This window comes from Glandiceps talaboti, chromosome 23 (genome assembly GCF_964340395.1).
Source record: "Glandiceps talaboti chromosome 23, keGlaTala1.1, whole genome shotgun sequence".
In the NCBI taxonomy this organism is placed as follows: domain Eukaryota; kingdom Metazoa; phylum Hemichordata; class Enteropneusta; family Spengelidae; genus Glandiceps; species Glandiceps talaboti.
This window is the reverse complement of record NC_135571.1, coordinates 15,106,314-15,131,533: the sequence shown is the minus strand read 5'-3', so window position 1 is coordinate 15,131,533 and position 25,220 is coordinate 15,106,314. Positions and strand designations below refer to the sequence as shown.

The following is a 25,220-nucleotide window of genomic DNA, read 5'->3' as shown; positions in this document are numbered from 1 at the left end:
CATATTTATACAATGTAGATGTATATATAAAATGAATGTGCAAAAAGTTTGTTATTGTATGATTTGCAAACAAACTGCATCATTAAAATATTTGTGAATGGTGATATTTCGATATTTGGAAAATTGACTGGTCCATGTACAGACTGAAGCTTGCATGACATTTACCCAGTGTGTTTACAGATGACTGAAGCTGGCATGACATTTACCCAGTGTCTTTACAGATGACTTCCTTACATACAATAACAAACATTTACACATTTACTCCCACCTATTGGGTATACGTATATGTGCCGTCCTTTGGGGTAGGGTTTTTCACTCTTTGGTCTAACATGGGTACTGTCTTTTGAGAGCTAATGAGTCTAAAATGGGGTCCACATTTCACAATTTTTCATTTTGTTTGGTCTAAAATGGGGTCCCGGAAGGAGCTCCTTAATAAATTCTCGACGATAAAGGTACTTGAAAGAATCTAAAACAAGGATATTCATGATTACTCTAAACAAATCTACACATTGTGTACAGTAGACAATAGTACCTTTGTACATTAACTAACAATCACTGAGTCACTGCTTCTAACAATCACTCAGTCACTGCTTCTGTCATTATTATCATCTACAATTATTTTTTTTATTTTCTAATAGGGTCCAGAGAATGACTTTGAAAGTTACTCCACACACTATGACAAAACTTTCACTAAATTTCTCCGAGATGTGGATGACGAAACAGCAATGGATATACATGCACAGCCTGGTGGAGATTATTCATTCTATTTACGAGATTTACAAGTTAGGACACAGTAAGTTAATACTGATGATTTTATTTATGGACTTTGTAAGTTAGGATACAGTAAGTTAATACTAATAATTTTATTTATGGACTTTGTAAGTTAGGATACAGTAAGTTAATACTGATGATTTTATTTATGGACTTTGTAAGTTAGGATACAGTAAGTTAATACTAATAATTTTATTTATGGACTTTGTGAGTTAGGATACAGTAAGTTAATACTGATGATTTTATTTATGGACCTTGTAAGTTAGGACACAGTAAGTTAATACTAATAATTTTATTTATGGACTTTGTGAGTTAGGATACAGTAAGTTAATACTGATGATTTTATTTATGGACCTTGTAAGTTAGGACACAGTAAGTTAATACTAATAATTTTATTTATGGACTTTGTAAGTTAGGACACAGTAAGTTAATACTAATAATTTTATTTATGGACTTTGTAAGTTAGGACACAGTAAGTTAATACTGATGATTTTATTTATGGACCTTGTAAGTTAGGACACAGTAAGTTAATACTAATAATTTTATTTATGGACTTTGTAAGTTAGGACACAGTAAGTTAATACTGATAATTTTATTTATGGACTTTGTAAGTTAGGACACAGTAAGTTAATACTGATGATTTTATTTATGGACTTTGTAAGTTAGGACACAGTAAGTTAATACTAATAATTTTATTTATGGACCTTGTAAGTTAGGATACAGTAAGTTAATACTAATAATTTTATTTATGGACTTTGTAAGTTAGGATACAGTAAATTAATACTGATGATTTTATTTATGGACTTTGTAAGTTAGGATACAGTAAGACAAGTTAATACTGATGATTTTATTTATGGACTTTGTAAGTTAGGATACAGTAAGTTAATACTGATAATTTTATTTATGGTCTCTTTAAAGCCCCGGCTTTTAATCCCAGGTTCTCGCATTAGTGGCTACTCCGCCCCATAAACATCACCTTATCTACTATCAGTAAATCGAATGCCTATCATATACATATCAATTTCAAGTTTTACTGTCAAAATATACCAAAAACAAGGTGAAGCAGTATCATTATTTTCAATTTTCCACTGCACAAGATTGGGAGTGTTCATGGCCATAGCTAGGTTACCGGTTGTGGAGGCAACTAGGTTAGCGTCAGTGGCCTGAAAGGGACGCTGTGGACAGCATGCAACGTCTATTTTTAGTGACACTTTCATGAATTCAATGGAATGGTTTTGACTCTCACCAACACCATGAAAATGTAACGCAGATGGGTTATATTCCGAACTCCATAACTAAGATTACGGTCTGAGGAGCAAAATGACGTTCTATCGAATCATTGCAATGTTATACCATTGTCTTGTTTAGCAGCTGTTTGAGCGGTAGCGAGATAGTGCCTATTGTACCAACTCTGACCGACAAGCCACTCAAGCAATAGATGTTTTGGACATCCTTATTTACCTTCCCTCCACTTCAGCTAGCATATTATAAAGAAATAAAATTCACATATAAAATGTGTGATAGTGAGACGTAGATACTATTCAAATATGCAAACGGTAGACGTTCTACCTGAAACAAAAACAGAAATATTTAAACTTCACAAAAAGTGCCTTCATATTTACCACGGCACAGAGATCGTGCTCCGATCCGACACGTCTTCAACTAGTGCCTCCTCAGATTACGGAGTCTATATAACTACATGTAAAGCTATTGCACACCATTATTTCAGATTCCGATTGCGGAGTCAATTTTTACTCTTTATCACAATGCTATATGATATGACAGTTTGTTGTGTCATATGTCCCTCCTAACAGCAACTCCATGTGCCTAAAATTGGCCCTATTTTTTCTGTTTCTCATTACTGTACCATTACAAATATGGGTCAGTCGGTCGATTGAAAAATTCATCATCAAGTAATTGCTACTGTTCTCTTTTCCTCCTTGATGTTTTCTTTTTATGTGATTTTTGTTGTTGATGTCGGAGGGTTGAAACTTTGTATTCAGTGGGTCGCCCGGATAATGAAAAACAGAAAAAAAAATAGGGTGACCCTAATAAATTGAAGTACGTCAGACAACAATTTAGCATTTCATGATCATCTGATTTGTCAAATTTTACAGTTGGAGAAAGATCAATACAGGCGATCACGAGTAAAAATACCCAATACTGAACTTCAGGCTCCTTTACTTAGTTGAAGTTTTTGCTATACTGTGAACATTTTATTGTTACATATTCAAACAGTGCGAATCTTGTTGTTGTATTCAGAATTGAAACCATTTTCAAAAGAAATGCGATACTAACAATTACTGTATGATACAAATTCGAGAGAATATAAACTTGTAGTTTATATACTTCGAGGTACTTTAGTAGTTTGTATTTTACAAATATTGTGTTGTAAATTAGAACAATGCTCATAAATGGTTAATCATAGGGCAATTGTTCTTCTTTCGACATACAGCACACTTCCTACTTTATTGGCCATGGATATCTTTGAAATTGTATGATAGTCAATGAGGCTACAGACATGAGACACTGACAGGTCTAAGTTCTATCTATCAACAAACACTTCATAGCAATGGATCGCGTACACGTACACCAAGGGTGGTTGTGTATAGAAATGGATGTGAAATGATGCTACAACGTTGTAACATGGTCGAGGCGTTTTTCGCCCATTCTGATTAGGATTGGTCGTTGTGCAAGACACACAGAATATCTGTACTCGAAGGGCTCATAACTTGGTTTCAAGCAAAGAAGATGGCTAGAATTGACGTCAATGACAAATTTAGTTTTTGTAGATAATGTAAGCATCATTAGGATTTGTTCGTGTGTGTGTACTTCATGTTGATTGACAGTTCCGTAGCGTTATCAACTGCAAAGTCGGCGTAGCTTTTCTGATGTCTGACCGAAAGTAATGTCGAGAAATGTACCTCAGATTTCCATTCTTATTGAAAATGAATGCGGTGATTACATATGTCATATATTCATAATGACTTGGTCACAGTACAGTATGTGTCAATGGTCGGAACACATGCAAAACTGCAGTTTAGCAGGAGCTGTCGCTAGGTTGTTACCACTTCCCTATTGTTTACCAAAATGACCACAAAGGGCCTTCGCGTTTATATATGGGAGGCGGCCTTTAATACTATTTCAGTTTTTATGCTTTATTTTTACATAGGTTTATTGGATTCATTGTAGTTTTTTGTTCATCTTTATCCGTAAGGGTACGGGAGGTATTAAAAGGGAAATGTCTGTCTGTGTGTCCGTCTGTCCATCTGTCTGTCTTTCTGTCCGTCTGTTTGTCTGTGTGTGTCTGTGTCATCATTTTCTGAAAATCGGCTGGCTCAATTGTAATGAAATTTGGAATATATAATCTTTAGGGTAATAGTTACACCTGATTAGGTTTTGAGCCAGATCTGTTAATGTTTAATTAGAGAAATTTGCATATTAATTAAATCAACTAGTACTAGTACGTACGTTAACCATAAGAAAACACATATGTCCTATCAAGTTTGTTGATGTACTTTACAGTGTTAATAAATAATTTGCATAATTAATGATTTTCGGTAATTAGGCTATATCTTAAGAGTACATACTTCATTTCCAATAAAATTCAGTACACACGTTAACCATAACAATCACATATGTCCTGTAAAGCTTGTTGATGTACCTTTCACTTCAGTGTTAGTGAATAATTTGCATAATTAATGATTTTCAGTAATTAGGCTATATCTTACAACTGCATACTTCAATTCAATACAATTTTAACATACATTAACCATAACAAATTGTGTATGTCCTATAAAGTTAGTTGATGTACCTTACAGTGTTGATGAATAATTTGCATAATTAATGAGTTTCAGTAATTAGGCTATATCTTAAGACTGCATACTTCAATTTCAATACAATTTTATAGTACATAAGTTAAACATAACAGAGTGCATATCTCCTATAAAAGTTGTTGATTTCTCTTAAAGATTTAGTGAATAATTTGCATAATTAATTATTTTCGGTAATTAGGCTATATGCATGCTTCAATTTCAATATAATTTACTTCATACATTAAACATAACAAACTATATATGCCCTATACAGTTGTCGATGTATCTTACAGTGTTAATAACTAATTTGCATGATTAATGATTGTCATAAGAATGCATACTTGAATTTCAATATCATTTAGTACATATGTTAACCATAACAAAGTGGATATGTCCTATAAAATTTGTTGATATAGCTTACAGTTTTCATGAAATATTTGCATAATTAATGATTTTAGGTAACTCGGCTGTATCTTAAAAATGCAAGCTTCAAATTTCGTATAATATGGTACATATATCAACCATAATAATGCGCACCTGTCCTGTGAAGTTTGTTGTTACAGCTTTTACCTTTAATAAGTATTTTGAATAATGAACAATATTCAGTAATTAAGCAGTATCCTGCACTCTTCTACCATATTTTTTTTTAGTTTAATGAGTTATTTGCATAATTAGTGATTCCCTTACGGGAGGCATTCAGTTTAAATCTGGTCTGTATTCTTATTCTTTGCTTCATACTTTTTTTGAAAAAGACTGTCTGTGCACAGTTGAAACGTTGGGATTCAAATAAAGCAGACATTTTAACCAGACTTGGACTTTTATTTTTATTTTAACAATATTTTATTTATATGTTAGGACCTAGTAAATCAATACAGTTAATTCTATTTACAAGTCAGGACCTAGTAAATTAATACAGTTAATTCTATTTAGGTGATTAAAAGTCAGGACCTAGTAAATTAATACAGTTAATTCTATTTACAAGTCAGGACCTAGTAAATTAATACAGTTATTCTATTTAGGTGATCCAAGTCAGTGTTGGACAATTCAATACTCAGTATTTTCTATTAAAACTCTTTCAGTTTACTTTTTGGTTTATGTTTTGCAGTTATTTAACTAATTCAGTCTATTTCTCGTTTGATTTTCTTTTTATCATTTTCTTGCACCCCACAGATCAGGAATGGGATTCAGACCGTCATCAGGAAGATCTGTCACTTCAGATTTGGAAAGAGCAGAACTTCAGGAGGAATTACGTAAGATGGATGCAGGTGATGCCGGCAGCCATGGTTACCGCATTAGTGCGGATGTCAGTCAATTGACTGAGTCCTATTCACAGCCATCACCAAGACAATCAATGCAATCAGATAGAAAACGAAAACCTTCATCAGCAAAGTAAGTAAATAGGGAGCCTTTGGTATTTGCTAGTGGGGTTGGGTGGGGTGGGGGTGTGATTTTTTGCAAGTTGGCTCTTGGGGAGGGTCACATTTTACTGTCACTCATTGTATTGCCTAACATTGCATTATTTTGAGGGGTTTTCATCTCATCGCTGTTACAGGTTCCAAATCCCATTGCTGCCATTCAGGTTAGGGTTAGGGTTAGGTATCAGCCTATATGTATATCAAATTGCTGCTGACAACCAAATAATGAATCAATATTAGTCAGTTGTGGTGTGAGGAGATGAGTGGGTCTCACAGTTGTAAAAAAAAGAAGTAGTTGGGTAAGATACAAGGGATAATGTTGTGGAGATATTGACCTCATTCCCATTGACGATGTCAGGAGCGTGTCAATCTAATCATTGAGATTTAAATTGTGGCCTTCAGTTTAGCCAACAAGATCAAAACAGAAGTATTTATTAATGCAGTGCCTTCACACACTTCAACATGGTGGTAGAAGTGGGACATAACCCATGTTTTTGAACAGGGGTAGGGTCATGTTTTAGAGAAAGACATTTGGGGAGGGCCACTAAAGTTACTACTACTGGCACATTGGAGTTGAGGGAGGGTCATATTTTACTCAACAGTGGATACATTATGTATGTTACAGTGTTCGAGTGAGTACATTATGTACATGTATGTAACATAGTGTTCAAGTGAGTACATTATGTATGTAACATAGTGTTCAAGTGAGTACATTATGTATGTAACATAGTGTTCAAGTGAGTACATCATGTAACATACATGTAGTGTTCAAGTGAGTACATTATGTATGTAACATAGTGTTCAAGTGAGTACATTATGTATGTAACATAGTGTTCAAGTGAGTACATTATATATGTAACAGTGTTCAAGTGAGTACATTATGTATGTAACATAGTGTTCAAGTGAGTACATTATGTATGTAACATAGTGTTGAAGTGAGTACATCATGCAACATACATGTAGTGTTCAAGTGAGTACATTATGTATGTAACATAGTGTTCAAGTGGATATCAGAGGAACTGAATATAGGAATCATTGGTGATAACAGATGTTGTCATATATTATTGAATATGATTAAAATACTGATTAATCACAAGAGATGGTCATCCTTGGGTAGTGAATAAAGCCATCATTTCTGTTGACAAAGTGACCCATAGTAGTGATGGTCATCCTTGGGTAGTGAATAAAGCCATCATTTCTGTCACAAAGTGACCCATGGTACTGAAGACTAACTGAAATTGTTACAGTAAGTGTTTATTTAGTAGATAAACCTCTTTATACAGTAACTGATAAAAAGTCTACTCCCTTAGGTATATACATAAAAACTACATGATTATACAGTACTGTTAAACCCCTCTATACAACTATCACCGCTAGTTTAAAACGTTTATCCAGTTTTTGATTCAATTCTTTTCTATCCAGATCTGTGTTATCAGCAATGAAACTAGCTGCCTCATTGAAATCTACCAATTACTTAGGGAGACCTGGTGGTGCCCAGTATCTACCAATGACAATCTCTCCATGGAGAAAAGAAGATAACCATAGTGACATGGTAGATGTACCCTTGCCTTCATCAATCCCACCAACACGACCTCAAACAGCTGATGACATATCATCAAGTTCAAGGAGGTCACCTGCCTCCATGGGGTCAGCTGGACGTCAAAGGTCAGAGGTTGGGGAGGATGACAATCAATCTGGTCCAGTAAGAGGTAAGTATATAATGTCATTAGCTATGATGTATTGATCACACATACAGTACATCCAATGTCATTGGCTAGGATGTATTGATCACACATACAGTACATCCAATGTCATTGGCTAGGATGTATTGATCACACATACAGTACATCCAATGTCATTAGCTATGATGTATTGATCACACATACAGTACATCCAATGTCATTAGATAGGATGTATTGATCACACATACAGTACATCCAATGTCATTGGCTAGGATGTATTGATCACACATACAGTACATCCAATGTCATTGGCTATGATGTATTGATCACACATACAGTACATCCAATGTCATTGGCTATGATGTATTGATCACACATACAGTACATCCAATGTCATTAGCTAGGATGTATTGATCACACATACAGTACATCCAATGTCATTAGCTAGGATGTATTGATCACACATACAGTACATCCAATGTCATTGGCTATGATGTATTGATCACACATACAGTACATCCAATGTCATTGGCTATGATGTATTGATCACACATACAGTACATCCAATGTCATTAGCTAGGATGTATTGATCACACATACAGTACATCCAATGTCATTGGCTAGGATGTATTGTCACACACACATACAATACATTTAGTTTCATTTGCTATGTGGTATTGATATATGCCACATGATACATGCATTGTTATTGGTTATGTGGCTATCTGGTTCAAAATACTGACAAATGATATTCTCAAACTAGATACCCAAATCTCATACACACACATTGCAGTTTATGTTCAGATTTCCATTTATCATTATCATTATCAGAATTTCATATTTTTATTATACATATTCATTTACCTAAGTTATTAATTTATTATTTTCCTCCCATAGATGAATCACTGACAGGTTATGATAAAAATGCAATAGGACAAGAATGTTACACTGTGACAGAGGTTGACAAATCATTACATTCAGAAAGTAAAGGGGATGAACAGATTGCTGATATAAATGATAAAGATGGTGGTTATGGAGGAATAGGAGTCACTGGACAAATGTGGTCTATACCAAGTGGGGAATCAGAGGTCAAAGGTCAAGGTAAAAAACTCTTGATACTTGAGTGTATTTACAGTATGTGTGACAGTGGGTCAGTAAAACATGCAATAAATAGTTATTGTTAAATTACCATGGCAATGTTCAAACTACTAATGAGTAACATTTGCCTGCTAAATTGACATGGCAATGTTCAAACTAAATAAGTAAGTTAATACTAATAATTTTATTTATGGACTTTGTAAGTTAGGATACAGTAAGTTAATACTGATAATTTTATTTATGGACTTTGTAAGTTAGGATACAGTAAGTTAATACTGATAATTTTATTTATGGACTTTGTAAGTTAGGACACAGTATATAAAGTTAATACCGATAATTTTGTTCACACATCTTTAATTTCAAAAGAATTGAGCAGATTTGGCTGAAATTTGGTTTGAATATTCTTCAGGGTGTTTCGAGAAAGAATTGTACATAACATGGTGATCCTCATCAGTGATATGCAAATTAGGGATACAAATGTGTCTTTTTGATCAAGATTGTTTAGTAGAATTGTTCATGACAGGATGATCTCATCAGTGATATGCAAATTAGGGATACAAATGTGCCTTTTTTGTCAAAAATATATAGTTCCCAAACTACTGAGCAGATTGGGTTCAAATTTAATGGGGATGCATCTTGGGATGTGTAGATGAAGCTGTATGTACAACATGATGATCCCATCAGCAATATGTAAATTAGGTAAAAAACAATCTCAATTTTGGTAAAAAAAAAGAAAAAAAGTGATAACTTTAAACTGAATAGTGAATGAGGTTGAAACTTGGTGGGGATATTTCTGGAGGTATTATTCAGCAGTTATTGTTGGAAATGTTTCAACACAATTTGCCCTAACAACCATGCCCTTAGCAACAGTGAAATGGTGATGCATATTACAAAGATAACAACAGGGATGGGTAGGTAAGAGAATACAGATTCAAATAATTTTTGCAAATATGCTTAACAGCAGGACAATGCCCATATCAACAGCTAAATAATGGTTTATATTGCAAAGATGAAGGGTAGGCAAGTTGATAAAGAATCCAAAAAATGTATGCAAATATCAATAGCAACAAGACCACACCCATAGCAACAGACAAATACAGTTGTGCTACAACATCATTAGTGCTATTTTTGTTTCCATTACAGAAGATGATAAATGCAGCAGACCTGTATCTGTATCCATGGTATCACAAAGAGAGGAAGAGGATGATTTATGGATTGGTGGTCAAGTAGATGAAGAACAACTGCATAAGGCAATGTCTGAGGAAGATTTGATGATAAATGACAATGATAGAAAGACTACAACTCCTGTAAGTGACAGAACTCACTCTGCTACTCGTATGTCTTCAAGAAAACCCTCTGTAGCTGGAAGTGAAAGGGTGCCCTCCAGAACCAGTAAGACTGGTCGTGAGAGCAGAGTTACAAGTGCAACAGCTCAGTCCATAGGTGATGACAGACCTGGTAGTATGGCAGCTCAGTCCATAGGTGATGACAGACCTGGTAGTATGGCAGCTCAGTCCATAGGTGATGACAGACCTGGTAGTATGGCAGCTCAGTCCATAGGTGATGACAGACCTGGTAGTGTGGCAGCTCAGTCTATAGGTGATGACAGACCTGGTAGTATGGCAGCTCAGTCCATAGGTGATGACAGACCCGGTAGTACGGCAGCTCAGTCCATAGGTGATGACAGACCTGGTAGTATGGCAGCTCAGTCCATAGGTGATGACAGACCTGGTAGTATGGTAGCTCAGTCCATAGGTGATGACAGACCTGGTAGTGTGGCAGCTCATTCAGTGGGTATTAGTAAAGTTGATAGTGGGATAGGACATTTGAAAAGCAGATCTATTACTGACAGTCGACCAGGAAGTGCAAGAAGTGAGATAAAAACAGAGGACCTTGGCGAAACAATGATAGCAACACACCCATTACAAGCTCCTTATCAAGGTATGGTTTGATGGTTTTTATGTGGTTTTATATCGTAAAGTTTGTACTGTGATGTATGGTATAGTTTGTACTGTGATGTATGGTAAAGTTTGTACTGTGATGTATGGTATAGTTTGTACTGTGATGTATGGTATAGTTTATACACTGATGTATGGTATAGTTTGTACTGTGATGTATGGTATAGTTTGTACTGTAATGTATGGTAAAGTTTGTACTGTGATGTATGGTATAGTTTGTACTGTGATGTATGGTATAGTTTATACACTGATGTATGGTATAGTTTGTACACTGATGTATGGTATAGTTTGTACTGTGATGTATGGTATAGTTTGTACTGGGATGTATGATATAGTTTGTACTGTGATGTATGGTATAGTTTATACACTGATGTATGGTATAGTTTGTACTGTGATGTATGATATAGTTTGTACTGTGATGTATGGTATAGTTTGTACTGTGATGTATGGTATAGTTTATACACTGATGTATGGTATAGTTTGTACATTGATGTATGGTATAGTTTGTACTGGGATGTATGATATAGTTTGTACACTGATGTATGGTATAGTTTGTACTGTGATGTATGGTATAGTTTATACACTGATGTATGGTATAGTTTGTACTGTGATGTATGGTATAGTTTGTACACTGATGTATGGTATAGTTTGTACACTGATGTATGGTATAGTTTGTACACTGATGTATGGTATAGTTTGTACTGTGATGTATGGTATAGTTTGTACACTGATGTATGGTATAGTTTGTACATTGATGTATGGTATAGTTTGTACTGTGATGTATGGTATAGTTTATACACTGATGTATGGTATAGTTTGTACTGTGATGTATGGTATAGTTTGTACTGTGATGTATGGTATAGTTTGTACATTGATGTATGGTATAGTTTGTACTGTGATGTATGGTATAGTTTGTACTGTGATGTATGGTATAGTTTGTACTGTGATGTATGGTATAGTTTGTACTGTGATGTATGGTATAGTTTGTACATTGATGTATGGTATAGTTTGTACTGTGATGTATGGTATAGTTTGTACATTGATGTATGGTATAGTTTGTACACTGATGTATGGTATAGTTTGTACTGTGATGTATGGTATAGTTTGTACTGTGATGTATGGTATAGTTTGTACTGTGATGTATGGTATAGTTTGTACATTGATGTATGGTATAGTTTGTACACTGATGTATGGTATAGTTTGTACATTGATGTATGGTATAGTTTGTACTGTGATGTATGGTATAGTTTGTACTGTGATGTATGGTATAGTTTGTACTGTGATGTATGGTATAGTTTGTACTGTGATGTATGGTATAGTTTGTACTGTGATGTATGGTATAGTTTGTACTGTGATGTATGGTATAGTTTGTACTGTGATGTATGGTATAGTTTGTACTGTGATGTATGGTATAGTTTGTACTGTAATGTATGGTATAGTTTGTACTGTAATGAATGGTATAGTTTGTACTGTGATGTATGGTATAGTTTGTACTGTGATGTATGGTATAGTTTGTACACTGATGTATGGTATCATTTATATTTAGTATAGTTTATATACTATTATTTCCATCCCAAAGGTGTAATTATTCCTGGTTCAGAAGCCATTCCAGTAGAGGACACAACTGAACCAACTGTTGATGGGGCAATAGAAGATGAAGGCTCAGCATGGCCAGCAACAGGTGAACTTATGAAGGCAGCTCAGGAACCAGAGGTCGTATCAGGTGGTAAGTAGAAAGTAATCAGGGTCAAATAGAAAATTGGTCAATAAATTACGCAGCTTTGTATCTTGAGAAACTATTGAAATGTGCACATCAACTTTGCCATATAATAACACAAAATTGGGGACTATGTGTTTAATGTAGGCTCTCACTTACAGATATAGGATCATGGCACTCACTTACACATGTAGGATCATGGCACTCACTTACACATGTAGGATCATGGCACTCACTTACACATGTAGGATCATGGCACTCACTTACAGATATAGGATCATGGCACTCACTTACACATGTAGGATCATGGCACTCACAGATATAGGATCATGGCACTCACTTACAGATATAGGATCATGGCACTCACTTACACATGTAGGATCATGGCACTCACTTACACATGTAGGATCATGGCACTCACTTACACATGTAGGATCATGGCACTCACTTACAGATATAGGATCATGGCACTCACTTACAGATATAGGATCATGGCACTCACTTACAGATATAGGATCATGGCACTCACTTACACATGTAGGATCATGGCACTCACTTACAGATGTAGGATCATGGCACTCACTTACAGGTATAGGATCATGGCACTCACTTACAGGTATAGGATCATGGCACTCACTTACAGATGTAGGATCATGGCACTCACTTACAGATATAGGATCATGGCACTCACTTACAGATATAGGATCATGGCACTCACTTACAGATATAGGATCATGGCACTCACTTACAGATATAGGATCATGGCACTCACTTACAGATATAGGATCATGGCACTCACTTACAGATATAGGATCATGGCACTTACAGATATAGGATCATGGCACTCACTTACACATGTAGGATCATGGCACTCACTTACAGATATAGGATCATGGCACTCACTTACTTACAGATATAGGATCATGGCACTCACTTACAGATATAGGATCATGGCACTCACTTACAGATATAGGATCATGGCACTCACTTACACATGTAGGATCATGGCACTCACTTACACATGTAGGATCATGGCACTCACTTACAGATATAGGATCATGGCACTCACTTACAGATATAGGATCATGGCACTCACTTACAGATATAGGATCATGGCACTCACTTACACATGTAGGATCATGGCACTCACAGATATAGGATCATGGCACTCACAGATATAGGATCATGGCACTCACTTACAGATATAGGATCATGGCACTCACTTACAGATATAGGATCATGGCACTCACTTACACATGTAGGATCATGGCACTCACTTACAGATATAGGATCATGGCACTCACAGATATAGGATCATGGCACTCACTTACACATGTAGGATCATGGCACTCACTTACAGATATAGGATCATGGCACTCACTTACAGATATAGGATCATGGCACTCACTTACAGATATAGGATCATGGCACTCACTTACAGATATAGGATCATGGCACTCACTTACACATGTAGGATCATGGCACTCACTTACAGATATAGGATCATGGCACTCACTTACAGATGTAGGATCATGGCACTCACTTACAGATATAGGATCATGGCACTCACTTACAGATATAGGATCATGGCACTCACTTACACATGTAGGATCATGGCACTCACTTACAGATATAGGATCATGGCACTCACTTACACATGTAGGATCATGGCACTCACTTACAGATATAGGATCATGGCACTCACTTACAGATATAGGATCATGGCACTCACTTACACATGTAGGATCATGGCACTCACTTACAGATATAGGATCATGGCACTCACTTACACATGTAGGATCATGGCACTCACTTACAGATATAGGATCATGGCACTCACTTACAGATATAGGATCATGGCACTCACTTACACATGTAGGATCATGGCACTCACTTACAGATATAGGATCATGGCACTCACTTACAGATATAGGATCATGGCACTCACTTACAGATATAGGATCATGGCACTCACTTACAGATATAGGATCATGGCACTCACTTACACATGTAGGATCATGGCACTCACTTACAGATATAGGATCATGGCACTCACTTACACATGTAGGATCATGGCACTCACTTACAGATATAGGATCATGGCACTCACTTACAGATGTAGGATTGATTGCAGCCATGATACATTGACCACAGCCATGATACATTGACCACAGCCATGATACATTGACCACAGCCATGATACATTGACCACAGCCATGATACATTGACCACAGCCATGATACATTGACCACAGCCATGATGCATTGACCACAGCCATGATACATTGATATTGTAACAGTCTTTGATCACAGTTAGAAAAAGTAAACTTGGGCAAGGATTTAACTATCAGTTTTAACCTGATTTTTTTAATGAAATTTTGTCAAGTTTGAAATAGTTGTTTGTTTTCATATTTAGTCTTTATACTCTATGTATTGTCATTGTATGGGATTGTTACTGAAATGAGATATGAATTCAAATTAACAGATATAAATTAAAGAAATGCATGTACATGTACATGTATGCAGTGAATTCTTTAGTTGTGCTTGGCTACCAATTAGCTGTATTTGTTATCAATGTATTGATGTCTTCACAGGGCAAAGAATCAAAAACACCGATGAAGTATCTTTAACATCATCACAGAAAACAACTACATTAAAAGCAGGCATACCTGAAAATGTAATGGTTATACCCCAGGAAAAATCATCAACCATTCACAAGCAACCAGAGAAATCAACCAATCAGAAAGTACCAACTCCCGTGACTTCAGCCAATCAGAAAATGCCAAGCCCTGTAACTACAAACACAGATATTGGAACAAAAACAAAAACAAGTGAAGAGTTGGAGAACAAAGTAAAACTATCTACACCTAAGAAAACATCGCCTTCTACACCTCCTACTCAGAAATCTACAAGAATACCAACACCTCCTAAGCCAATGACACCTAAAAATGAAGTGAAAACCCCTACTCCTCCTGCCACTGCACCAAAGAAAGAAAAGGCTTTAGATTTAAGTGAGTTGAAGGCAATGATGGCCACCAAGACAGATAACGGAGAGGTTAGTATGAGATATCAAGAGTAATTAGTATCGTAATTATACTTATCACACTTGCATGTAACTTTATCACATTGGCATATAATTTTATCACACTCACATATAACTTTATCACACTCACATATAACTTTATCATACTCACATATAACTTTATGACATACATATGCAACTTTATCACTATGCCAGATTATGGCTGTGGCATACCCTGGCATATAACTGTATCACATTCAGATAACATTATCACTCTTACATATAACTTTAGCATAATCACATAAAAGTTTATCACACTCACATATGACTTTATCACATTGGCATATAATTTTATCACACTCACATATAACTTTATCACATTGGCATATAATTTTATCACACTCACATATAACTTTATCACATTGGCATATAATTTTATCACACTCACATATAACTTTATCACACAAACATAACTTTATCACAAACATAACTTTATCACATTGGTATATAATCATGACACTCACACATAACTTTATCACATTCGCATATAACTTTATCACACTCGTGTATAACTTAATCACACTCACACATTACTTTATCACATTCGCATATAACTTTATCACACTCGTGTATAACTTAATCACACTCACATATAACTTTATCACACTCGTGTATAACTTAATCACACTCACACATTACTTTATCACATTCGCATATAACTTTATCACACTCGTGTATAACTTAATCACACTCACATATTACTTTATCACACTCACATTACTTTATCATATTGGCATATAACTTTATCACACTCAGATAACTTTATCATTCTCACATATAACTTTATCATACTCACATATAACTTTATCACACACATATAACTTAATCACACTGAGATATAACTTTATCACACTCACATAAAACATTATCACATTGTTATATAACGTTATCACACTCACATATTATTTTATCATAATCACATATAACGTTATCACTATGGTAGATTATGACCATGATACATGTATACCCTGGCATATAACTTTATCACATTCAGACAACTTTATCACTCTCATATATAACTTTATCACACTCACATATAACTGTATCACACTCACATATAACTTTATCACATTATCATATTGGCAACCTTATCACACACATTTAACTTTATCACACTGACATATACCTTTATCACACTCACATAAAACATTATCACACTGACATATACCTTTATCACACTCACATAAAACATTATCACATTGGTATATAACGTTATCACACTCACATATTACTTTATCACACTAACATATAACTTTATCACACATAACTTTATCATCCACATCCAACTTTATCGCACTCACATAAACTTTATCTCACTCACATATAACTTTACCACACATTAAACTTTTATCATATTCTTTCGTGCTTAGTACTAAAGGGGAAGTTACATCCAGACTTAGAATTAAAGTTACATCCAGACTTAGAATTCATGTTACATCTAGACTAAGAATTCAAGTTATATCCAGACTTAGAATTAAAGTTACATCTAGACTTAGAATTAAAGTTACATCTAGACTTAGAATTCAAGTTACATTTAGACTTAGAATTCAAGTTATATCTAGACTAAGAATTCAAGTTATATCTAGACTTAGAATTCAAGTTACATTTAGACTTAGAATTCAAGTTACATCTAGACTAAGAATTCAAGTTACATCTAGACTTAGAATTCAAGTTACATTTAGACTTAGAATTCAAGTTACATCTAGACTAAGAATTCAAGTTATATCTAGACTTAGAATTCAATTTACATTTAGACTTAGAATTCAAGTTACATTTAGACTTAGAATTCAAGTTACATTTAGACTTAGAATTCAAGTTATATCCAGACTTAGAATTCAAATTACATCTAGACTTAGAATTCAAGTTACATTTAGACTTAGAATTCAAGTTACATCTAGACTTAGAATTCAAGTTACATCTAGAATTAGAATTCAAGTTACATTTAGACTTAGAATTCAAGTTACATTTAGACTTAGAATTCAAGTTACATCTAGACTTAGAATTCAAATTACATTTAGACTTAGAATTCAAGTTATATCCAGACTTAGAATTCAAGTTACATCTAGACTTAGAATTCAAGTTACATCCAGACTTAGAATTCAAGTTATATCTAGACTTAGAATTCAAGTTACATCTAGACTTAGAATTCAAGTTACATCTAGACTTAGAATTCAAGTTATATCTAGACTTAGAATTCAAGTTATATCTAGACTTAGAATTCAAGTTATATCTAGACTTAGAATTCAAGTTACATCCAGACTTAGAATTCAAGTTATATCTAGACTTAGAATTCAAGTTACATCTAGACTTAGAATTCAAGTTGCATCCAGACTTAGAATTCAAGTTACATTTAGACTTAGAATTCAAGTTACATCTAGACTTAGAATTCAAGTTACATCTAGACTTAGAATTCAAGTTACATCCAGACTTAGAATTCAAGTTACATCTAGACTAAGAATTCAAGTTATATCTAGACTTAGAATTCAAGTTACATATAGACTTAGAATGCAAGTTACATTTAGACTTAGAATTCAAGTTACATCTAGACTTAGAATTCAAGTTACATCTACTATACTACTTAGAATTCAGGTTTAGTTCACTTAAAATTCAAAACGATAATAATTTAAAGAATAAGAGAATGTGAGAGAAAATGTGAAGTGTAAAATAGAAATAGAGATTCATTCATTTATTAGATTAGATTATATTATGTTATATTAGATTATGTTAGGTTATATTAGATTATGTTAGGTTAGATTAGATTAAATTAGATTAGATTAGATTAGATTAGATGAATGGTGCATGTAACTTTTAAAAACATTTTGATTGTTTTAACAACAATCTAATTTTCTTGTGTATTGTCATTTTTCAGGCCAAAACCAAGAAATCTGTCGGACCAAAGAAGGAAAAGAAAAAGAAAGGTGGTAAACTTCAGTTTGTAGATAGTCTGGGTATTGAGAATTATGGTCCATCGGCAGATGAAATTGAAGCTATGGTGCAACAAGAGGTAAGATTTCTTACAATACAATATTGTGTTGTGTTCAATATCTGATTTGACTATGTCATGTCATGTCATAGAACTAACTAGAAATAGATGGATATTAACATTATATTATGCTTTGCAGCTTGCCAAGGAATTAAACTCAAGGAACTTGTCAGAGACAATAAATCAAGGAGAGGACATGAAAGTGAGAGCCAAGGAGAATAAGAAGTCTGGAAAATCATTATCTGTTGCATCAGCTCCTGATAGTGGTATAGATACTGCAATCACTGGTTTGTATTTATTTGTGTTATGTTTGTTGCTATAGTAACTATATACACATTTGTGAGGAACATACATTTGTACTCTAAACAAGGCCTCATTGAAGACATAGTCCCAATGGTGTGTTTTATGGCAAACGTATTGTACAAATTTCAATGGTGTCTCTAGATACAAAACTTCATAATTTATTGACCAATTTGCTATTTGACCTTGAATATGAAGATCAAAGTCAAAGGTCAAGGTATAAAAAGAAAGCTAACCTTTGGGTTATAGACATTTAAATGGAAGCTTTGTTTATTCAACTTCTTGAGTTAATGTAGAAAGAAGAAATTGGTCATTTTATCTTTAAATTGTTTGTCAAGGTCAAAGGTCAATGTCTCATTAGGAAGCTCATTGATAATGAGAGGGTAGACATTTGAATGGTGTCCATATGTATCAAACCTCTGAAGATTACAGGCAAAATGTTTTTTTTTTTCACAAATTTGGCCCCCATTTTGCTCATTCCCACAAACCAGAACTGTTATTTCTTCCATGACACTGAAATAAATCTTTGATATCTTACTTAGGGCTATGAAAACGTTATTTCAGCTTATTAATAATGTTCATGAATAATGACGTCATGGCAATCCATACATTCTGTAGTCAAGCATGTTCACTCTACACGTGTATAACACTGATCGACAGTTAATAATACTTATACTGTGACTTATACCTGATTTGTCACTGTCAACAAATGTCAATGTGACTAAATACGCTTGTTTATATTGGGCAATTCCCTTGAAGCAACATTATTTTCTGACAATATACAATGACTCCAACAGGCAGACATAACGTGAACAGTCCTTCCTATATGCACTGAGTGAACATGTATTGGAAAGACCCATGTAAAAGTTATTGGAAAGACCCATGTAAAAGTTATTGGAAAAACCCGTGTAAAAGTTACTAGTCTCATGCAAAGCAACTAGGATAAGCAACATTTGAAGGAGTTAAAGAGCGTAAAGCAAGAATGAGGGAAGATTCATTGTAAATTGTAAATTCAATGCTGATATACTGGCACTGCACTGAGTAGTAGTACGGGATGCCATGAACACAGTCCTGGAGTTATAGAGTCCTGCATCTGGAGAACATTGTGCTAAAAGGTCGTACTTATTTGCATTCAGCTAAAAGGTCGTACTTATTAGCATTCAGCTAAATGGTCATACTTATTAGCATTCAGCTAATGGTCATACTTATTAGCATTCAGCTAAATGGTCGTACTTATTAGCATTCAGCTAAATGGTCGTACTTATTAGCATTCAGCTAAATGGTCATACTTATTAGCATTCAGCTAAATGGTCATCCTTATTAGCATTCAGCTAAAGGTCGTACTTATTAGCATTCAGCTAAAGGTCGTACTTATTAGCATTCAGCTAAATGGTCGTACTTATTAGCATTCAGCTAAATGGTCGTACTTATTAGCATTCAGCTAAATGGTCATACTTATTAGCATTCAGCTAAATGGTCATACTTATTAGCATTCAGCTAAATGGTCGTACTTATTAGCATTCAGCTAACTGGTCGTACTTATTAGCATTCAGCTAAAAGGTCATACTTATTAGCATTCAGCTAAATGGTCGTACTTATTAGCATTCAGCTAAAGGTCGTACTTATTAGCATTCAACCCAGGTCCAATCCTTTGAAAAATTAATAAAAGTATTGTAAACAACACTTCAACAACCACGAACAAGAGGTCAAGATCTTAAAAGAAAGCTTGTATTTGATAATGTCTGACCCGGTGTAGACACTTGAATGGCATAACTAATGATGAACTAGAACACAACTAGTAATGCTAATGGCATAGAACTCAACTAGTGATGACATAGAATGCAACTAATGATGAACTAGAACACAACTAGTAATGGCATAGAACTCAACTAGTGATGGCATAGAACTCAACTAGTGGTGGCATAGAACTTAACTAGTGATGGCATAGAACACAACTAGTGATGGCATAGAACTCACCTAGTGATGATATAGAACTTAATTAGTGATGGCATAGATATCAACTAGTGATAATATAGAACACAACTAGTGATGGCATAGAACTTATATAGTGATGGCATAGAACTCAACTAGTGATGGCATAGAACTCAACTAGTGATGGCATAGAACTTATATAGTGATGGCATAGAACTCAACTAGTGGTGGCATAGAACTCAACTAGTGATGACAGAAGTCAACTAGTGATGGCATACATATCAACTAGTGATGGCATAGAACACAACTAGTGATGGCATAGAACTTATATAGTGATGGCATAGAACTCAACTAGTGGTGGCATAGAACTCAACTAGTGATGACAGAACTCAACTAGTGACGGCATACATATCAACTAGTGGTGGCATAGAACTCAACTAGTGATGACAGAAGTCAACTAGTGATGGCAGAACTCAACTAGTGATGGCATAGAACTCAATGAGTGATGATGTAGAGTTTAACTTCTTAACGAGAAAAGCTATTCAATACATACTTCCTGCTGTTTAGACTGTTAAAGTTATATTAAATCATTTCTTGGATCTTATATTTTTAGCACAACTGAATTTATAAGGTTCAGTAGTGCTATCGCACTGGTAAAGTGTGTGTGTGTGTGTGTGTGTGTGTGTGTGTGTGTGTGTGTGTGTGTGTGTGTGTGTGTGTGTGTGTGTGTGTGTGTGTGTGTGTGTGTGTAAACAAATTAAAGTCCAATTGCAATGATATTTGATGGGTTTGCTACCTTGGGTGTGTACTTGGGAAAATGTTAAAATCAAAATGTTCTTATCACCAGTGTGTGATTTGTGCCAAAAAATGTGATATTTGGTCAAAAAACTTAAACTCAGACACTACTAGGCAGACCAGTCTGAAATTTGGTGGGAACATTCGTAGGGATGTTTAGATTAAGAACTGTTCACAACATGATGATCCCATCAGTGATATGCAAATTAGGTCTAAAATGTGTCTTTTTGGTAAAAAATCTTTAATTCCAAAACTACTGAGCAGATTGGGCTGAAATTTAATGGTATGGATCTATGGGTGTATATACGAAGAAATATTAAGTATATAATGATCTCATCAGTGATATACATGTACAAATTAGGTTTAAAAATGTGAATTTTGGTCAAAAAAACATCTCAAAAAGTATTTGGTCAAGCAGACTGAAACTTGGTGAGATGTTTCTGGAAGTGTAATTCTGCAGATTTTCTTCAGAACATTTTGACACAATTTGCCCTGACAACCATGACCACGCCCTTAGCAACAACCAAATGGCAATATATTTTGGTCAAATAACATCATCTGGTAGGCAAGTGAGTAAACATTCAAAAACTGTATGCAAATATCCCTAGCAACCATGACCATGCCCATAGCAACAACCAAACTGGTGTATTTCACAAAAATAACAACAGTGATTAATAGACAACTGTAAAAACATTCCCAAAATGTATGTAAATGTGCCTAGCAACAAGACCACGCCCATAGCAACAACCAAATGATCATGTATGTTGCAAAGATAACATGGATTAATAAACATTCAAAAAATGTATGCAAATATCTTTAGCAACATGACCATGCCCATATTGCATCTATTGCAAAGATAACAATAGGGCTGGATAGGCAAGTGGACAGTTATTCGACAAATGAACACCTATACCTAGCATGCACTATACAGTTGTGCTGCAATGCCATTGGCACTATTTTTTAAATTAACATTCTTATCAAAATTCTAATTATTGTCTACAAACCAGAACCACACAATGAAATAGTGACAGAACCAACAGGCAAAAATATTACCATGGTTACATCAGATGATGAAGATGCTGCCATTGAAGCTGAACTCAAAGCTAAATATGGTAACAGACCAAAATCAAAGAAAAGTAAGAAACAAATGATTAAAGAAAAGGCAGCATTGAAAGAAGCCAAGAAAGAAGAAAGACTTGTAAGTATTTAGTTTCTCTACAGTTAGGAGTTATGTTTGCTTAGCTGTCTCTGTCTGTCTGTCTGTCTGTCTGTCTGTCTGTCTGTCTGTCTGTCTGTCTGTCTGTCTGACTCAGTTTCAGAAAATGTGATTGTTGTCTATCCTTAACATGTAAATATTTCAACCTGTATACTCCAAGGTATCACATTCACCTTAGGTTAACACTGTAATATTGCTATGTGGACATAAAGTAATAGTGATTAATTCTATGTGGACATAAAGTAATAGTGATTAATTCTATGTGGACATAAAGTAATAGTGATTAATTCTATGTGGACATAAAGTAATAGTGATTAATTCTATGTGGACATAAAGTAATAGTAATTAATTCTACATGGACATAAAGTAATAGTGATTAATTCTACATGGACATAAAGTAATAGTGATTAATTCTATATGGACATAAAGTAATAGTGATTAATTCTATATGGACATAAAGTAATAGTGATTAATTCTATGTGGACATAAAGTAATAGTGATTAATTCTATATGGACATAAAGTAATAGTGATTAATTCTATATGGACATAAAGTAATAGTGATTAATTCTATGTGGACATAAAGTAATAGTGATTAATTCTATATGGACATAAAGTAATAGTGATTAATTCTACATGGACATAAAGTAATAGTGATTAATTCTATGTGGACATAAAGTAATAGTGATTAATTCTACATGGACATAAAGTAATAGTGATTAATTCTACATGGACATAAAGTAATAGTGATTAATTCTATATGGACATAAAGTAATAGTGATTAATTCTACATGGACATAAAGTAATAGTGATTAATTCTACATGGACATAAAGTAATAGTGATTAATTCTACATGGACATAAAGTAATAGTGATTAATTCTATGTGGACATAAAGTAATAGTGATTAATTCTATGTGGACATAAAGTAATAGTGATTAATTCTATGTGGACATAAAGTAATAGTGATTAATTCTATGTGGACATAAAGTAATAGTGATTAATTCTATATGGACATAAAGTAATAGTGATTAATTCTATGTGGACATAAAGTAATAGTGATTAATTCTATGTGGACATAAAGTAATAGTGATTAATTCTATGTGGACATAAAGTAATAGTGATTAATTCTATGTGGACATAAAGTAATAGTGATTAATTCTATGTGGACATAAAGTAATAGTGATTAATGCTATGTGGACATAAAGTAATAGTAATTAATTCTATGTGGACATAAAGTGATAGTGATTAATTCTATATGGACATAAAGTAATAGTGATTAATTCTACATGGACATAAAGTAATAGTGATTAATTCTATGTGGACATAAAGTAATAGTGATTAATTCTATATGGACATAAAGTAATAGTAATTAATTCTATGTGGACATAAAGTAATAGTGATTAATTCTACATGGACATAAAGTAATAGTGATTCATTCTGTGTGGACATAAAGTAATAGTAATTAATTCTATATGGACATAAAGTAATAGTGATTAATTCTACATGGACATAAAGTAATAGTGATTAATTCTATGTGGACATAAAGTAATAGTGATTAATTCTACATGGACATAAAGTAATAGTGATTAATTCTATGTGGACATAAAGTAATAGTGATTAATTCTATGTGGACATAAAGTAATAGTGATTAATTCTATATGGACATAAAGTAATAGTGATTAATTCTATGTGGACATAAAGTAATAGTGATTAATTCTATGTGGACATAAAGTAATAGTGATTAATTCTATGTGGACATAAAGTAATAGTGATTAATTCTATGTGGACATAAAGTAATAGTGATTAATTCTATGTGGACATAAAGTAATAGTGATTAATTCTATGTGGACATAAAGTAATAGTGATTAATGCTATGTGGACATAAAGTAATAGTAATTAATTCTATGTGGACATAAAGTAATAGTAATTAATTCTATGTGGACATAAAGTAATAGTGATTAATTCTATGTGGACATAAAGTAATAGTAATTAATTCTATGTGGACATAAAGTAATAGTGATTAATTCTATATGGACATAAAGTAATAGTGATTAATTCTACATGGACATAAAGTAATAGTGATTAATTCTATGTGGACATAAAGTAATAGTGATTAATTCTATATGGACATAAAGTAATAGTAATTAATTCTATGTGGACATAAAGTAATAGTGATTAATTCTACATGGACATAAAGTAATAGTGATTCATTCTGTGTGGACATAAAGTAATAGTGATTAATTCTATGTGGACATAAAGTAATAGTGATTAATTCTACATGGACATAAAGTAATAGTGATTAATTCTATGTGGACATAAAGTAATAGTGATTAATTCTATATGGACATAAAGTAATAGTAATTAATTCTATGAGGACATAAAGTAATAGTAATTAATTCTATGTGGACATAAAGTAATAGTGATTAATTCTACATGGACATAAAGTAATAGTGATTCA

General features: G+C 33.8%; 1 protein-coding gene across 2 annotated transcripts in view; it reads left to right on the top strand.

Annotated features, from left to right (window-relative positions):
• Positions 1 to 25,220, top strand: part of LOC144452642 (uncharacterized) — a 51,892-nt gene that overhangs the window by 3,004 nt on the left and 23,668 nt on the right. For both annotated transcript variants that reach the window (XM_078143774.1, XM_078143773.1), the window contains exons 3-12: positions 639 to 793; positions 5,757 to 5,975; positions 7,424 to 7,710; positions 8,581 to 8,784; positions 9,925 to 10,722; positions 12,319 to 12,465; positions 15,050 to 15,510; positions 18,407 to 18,541; positions 18,660 to 18,807; positions 22,555 to 22,745. In XM_078143774.1, the coding sequence (XP_077999900.1) occupies positions 639 to 793; positions 5,757 to 5,975; positions 7,424 to 7,710; positions 8,581 to 8,784; positions 9,925 to 10,722; positions 12,319 to 12,465; positions 15,050 to 15,510; positions 18,407 to 18,541; positions 18,660 to 18,807; positions 22,555 to 22,745 (2,745 nt within the window). The remainder of the gene's footprint in view (positions 1 to 638; positions 794 to 5,756; positions 5,976 to 7,423; positions 7,711 to 8,580; positions 8,785 to 9,924; positions 10,723 to 12,318; positions 12,466 to 15,049; positions 15,511 to 18,406; positions 18,542 to 18,659; positions 18,808 to 22,554; positions 22,746 to 25,220) is intronic.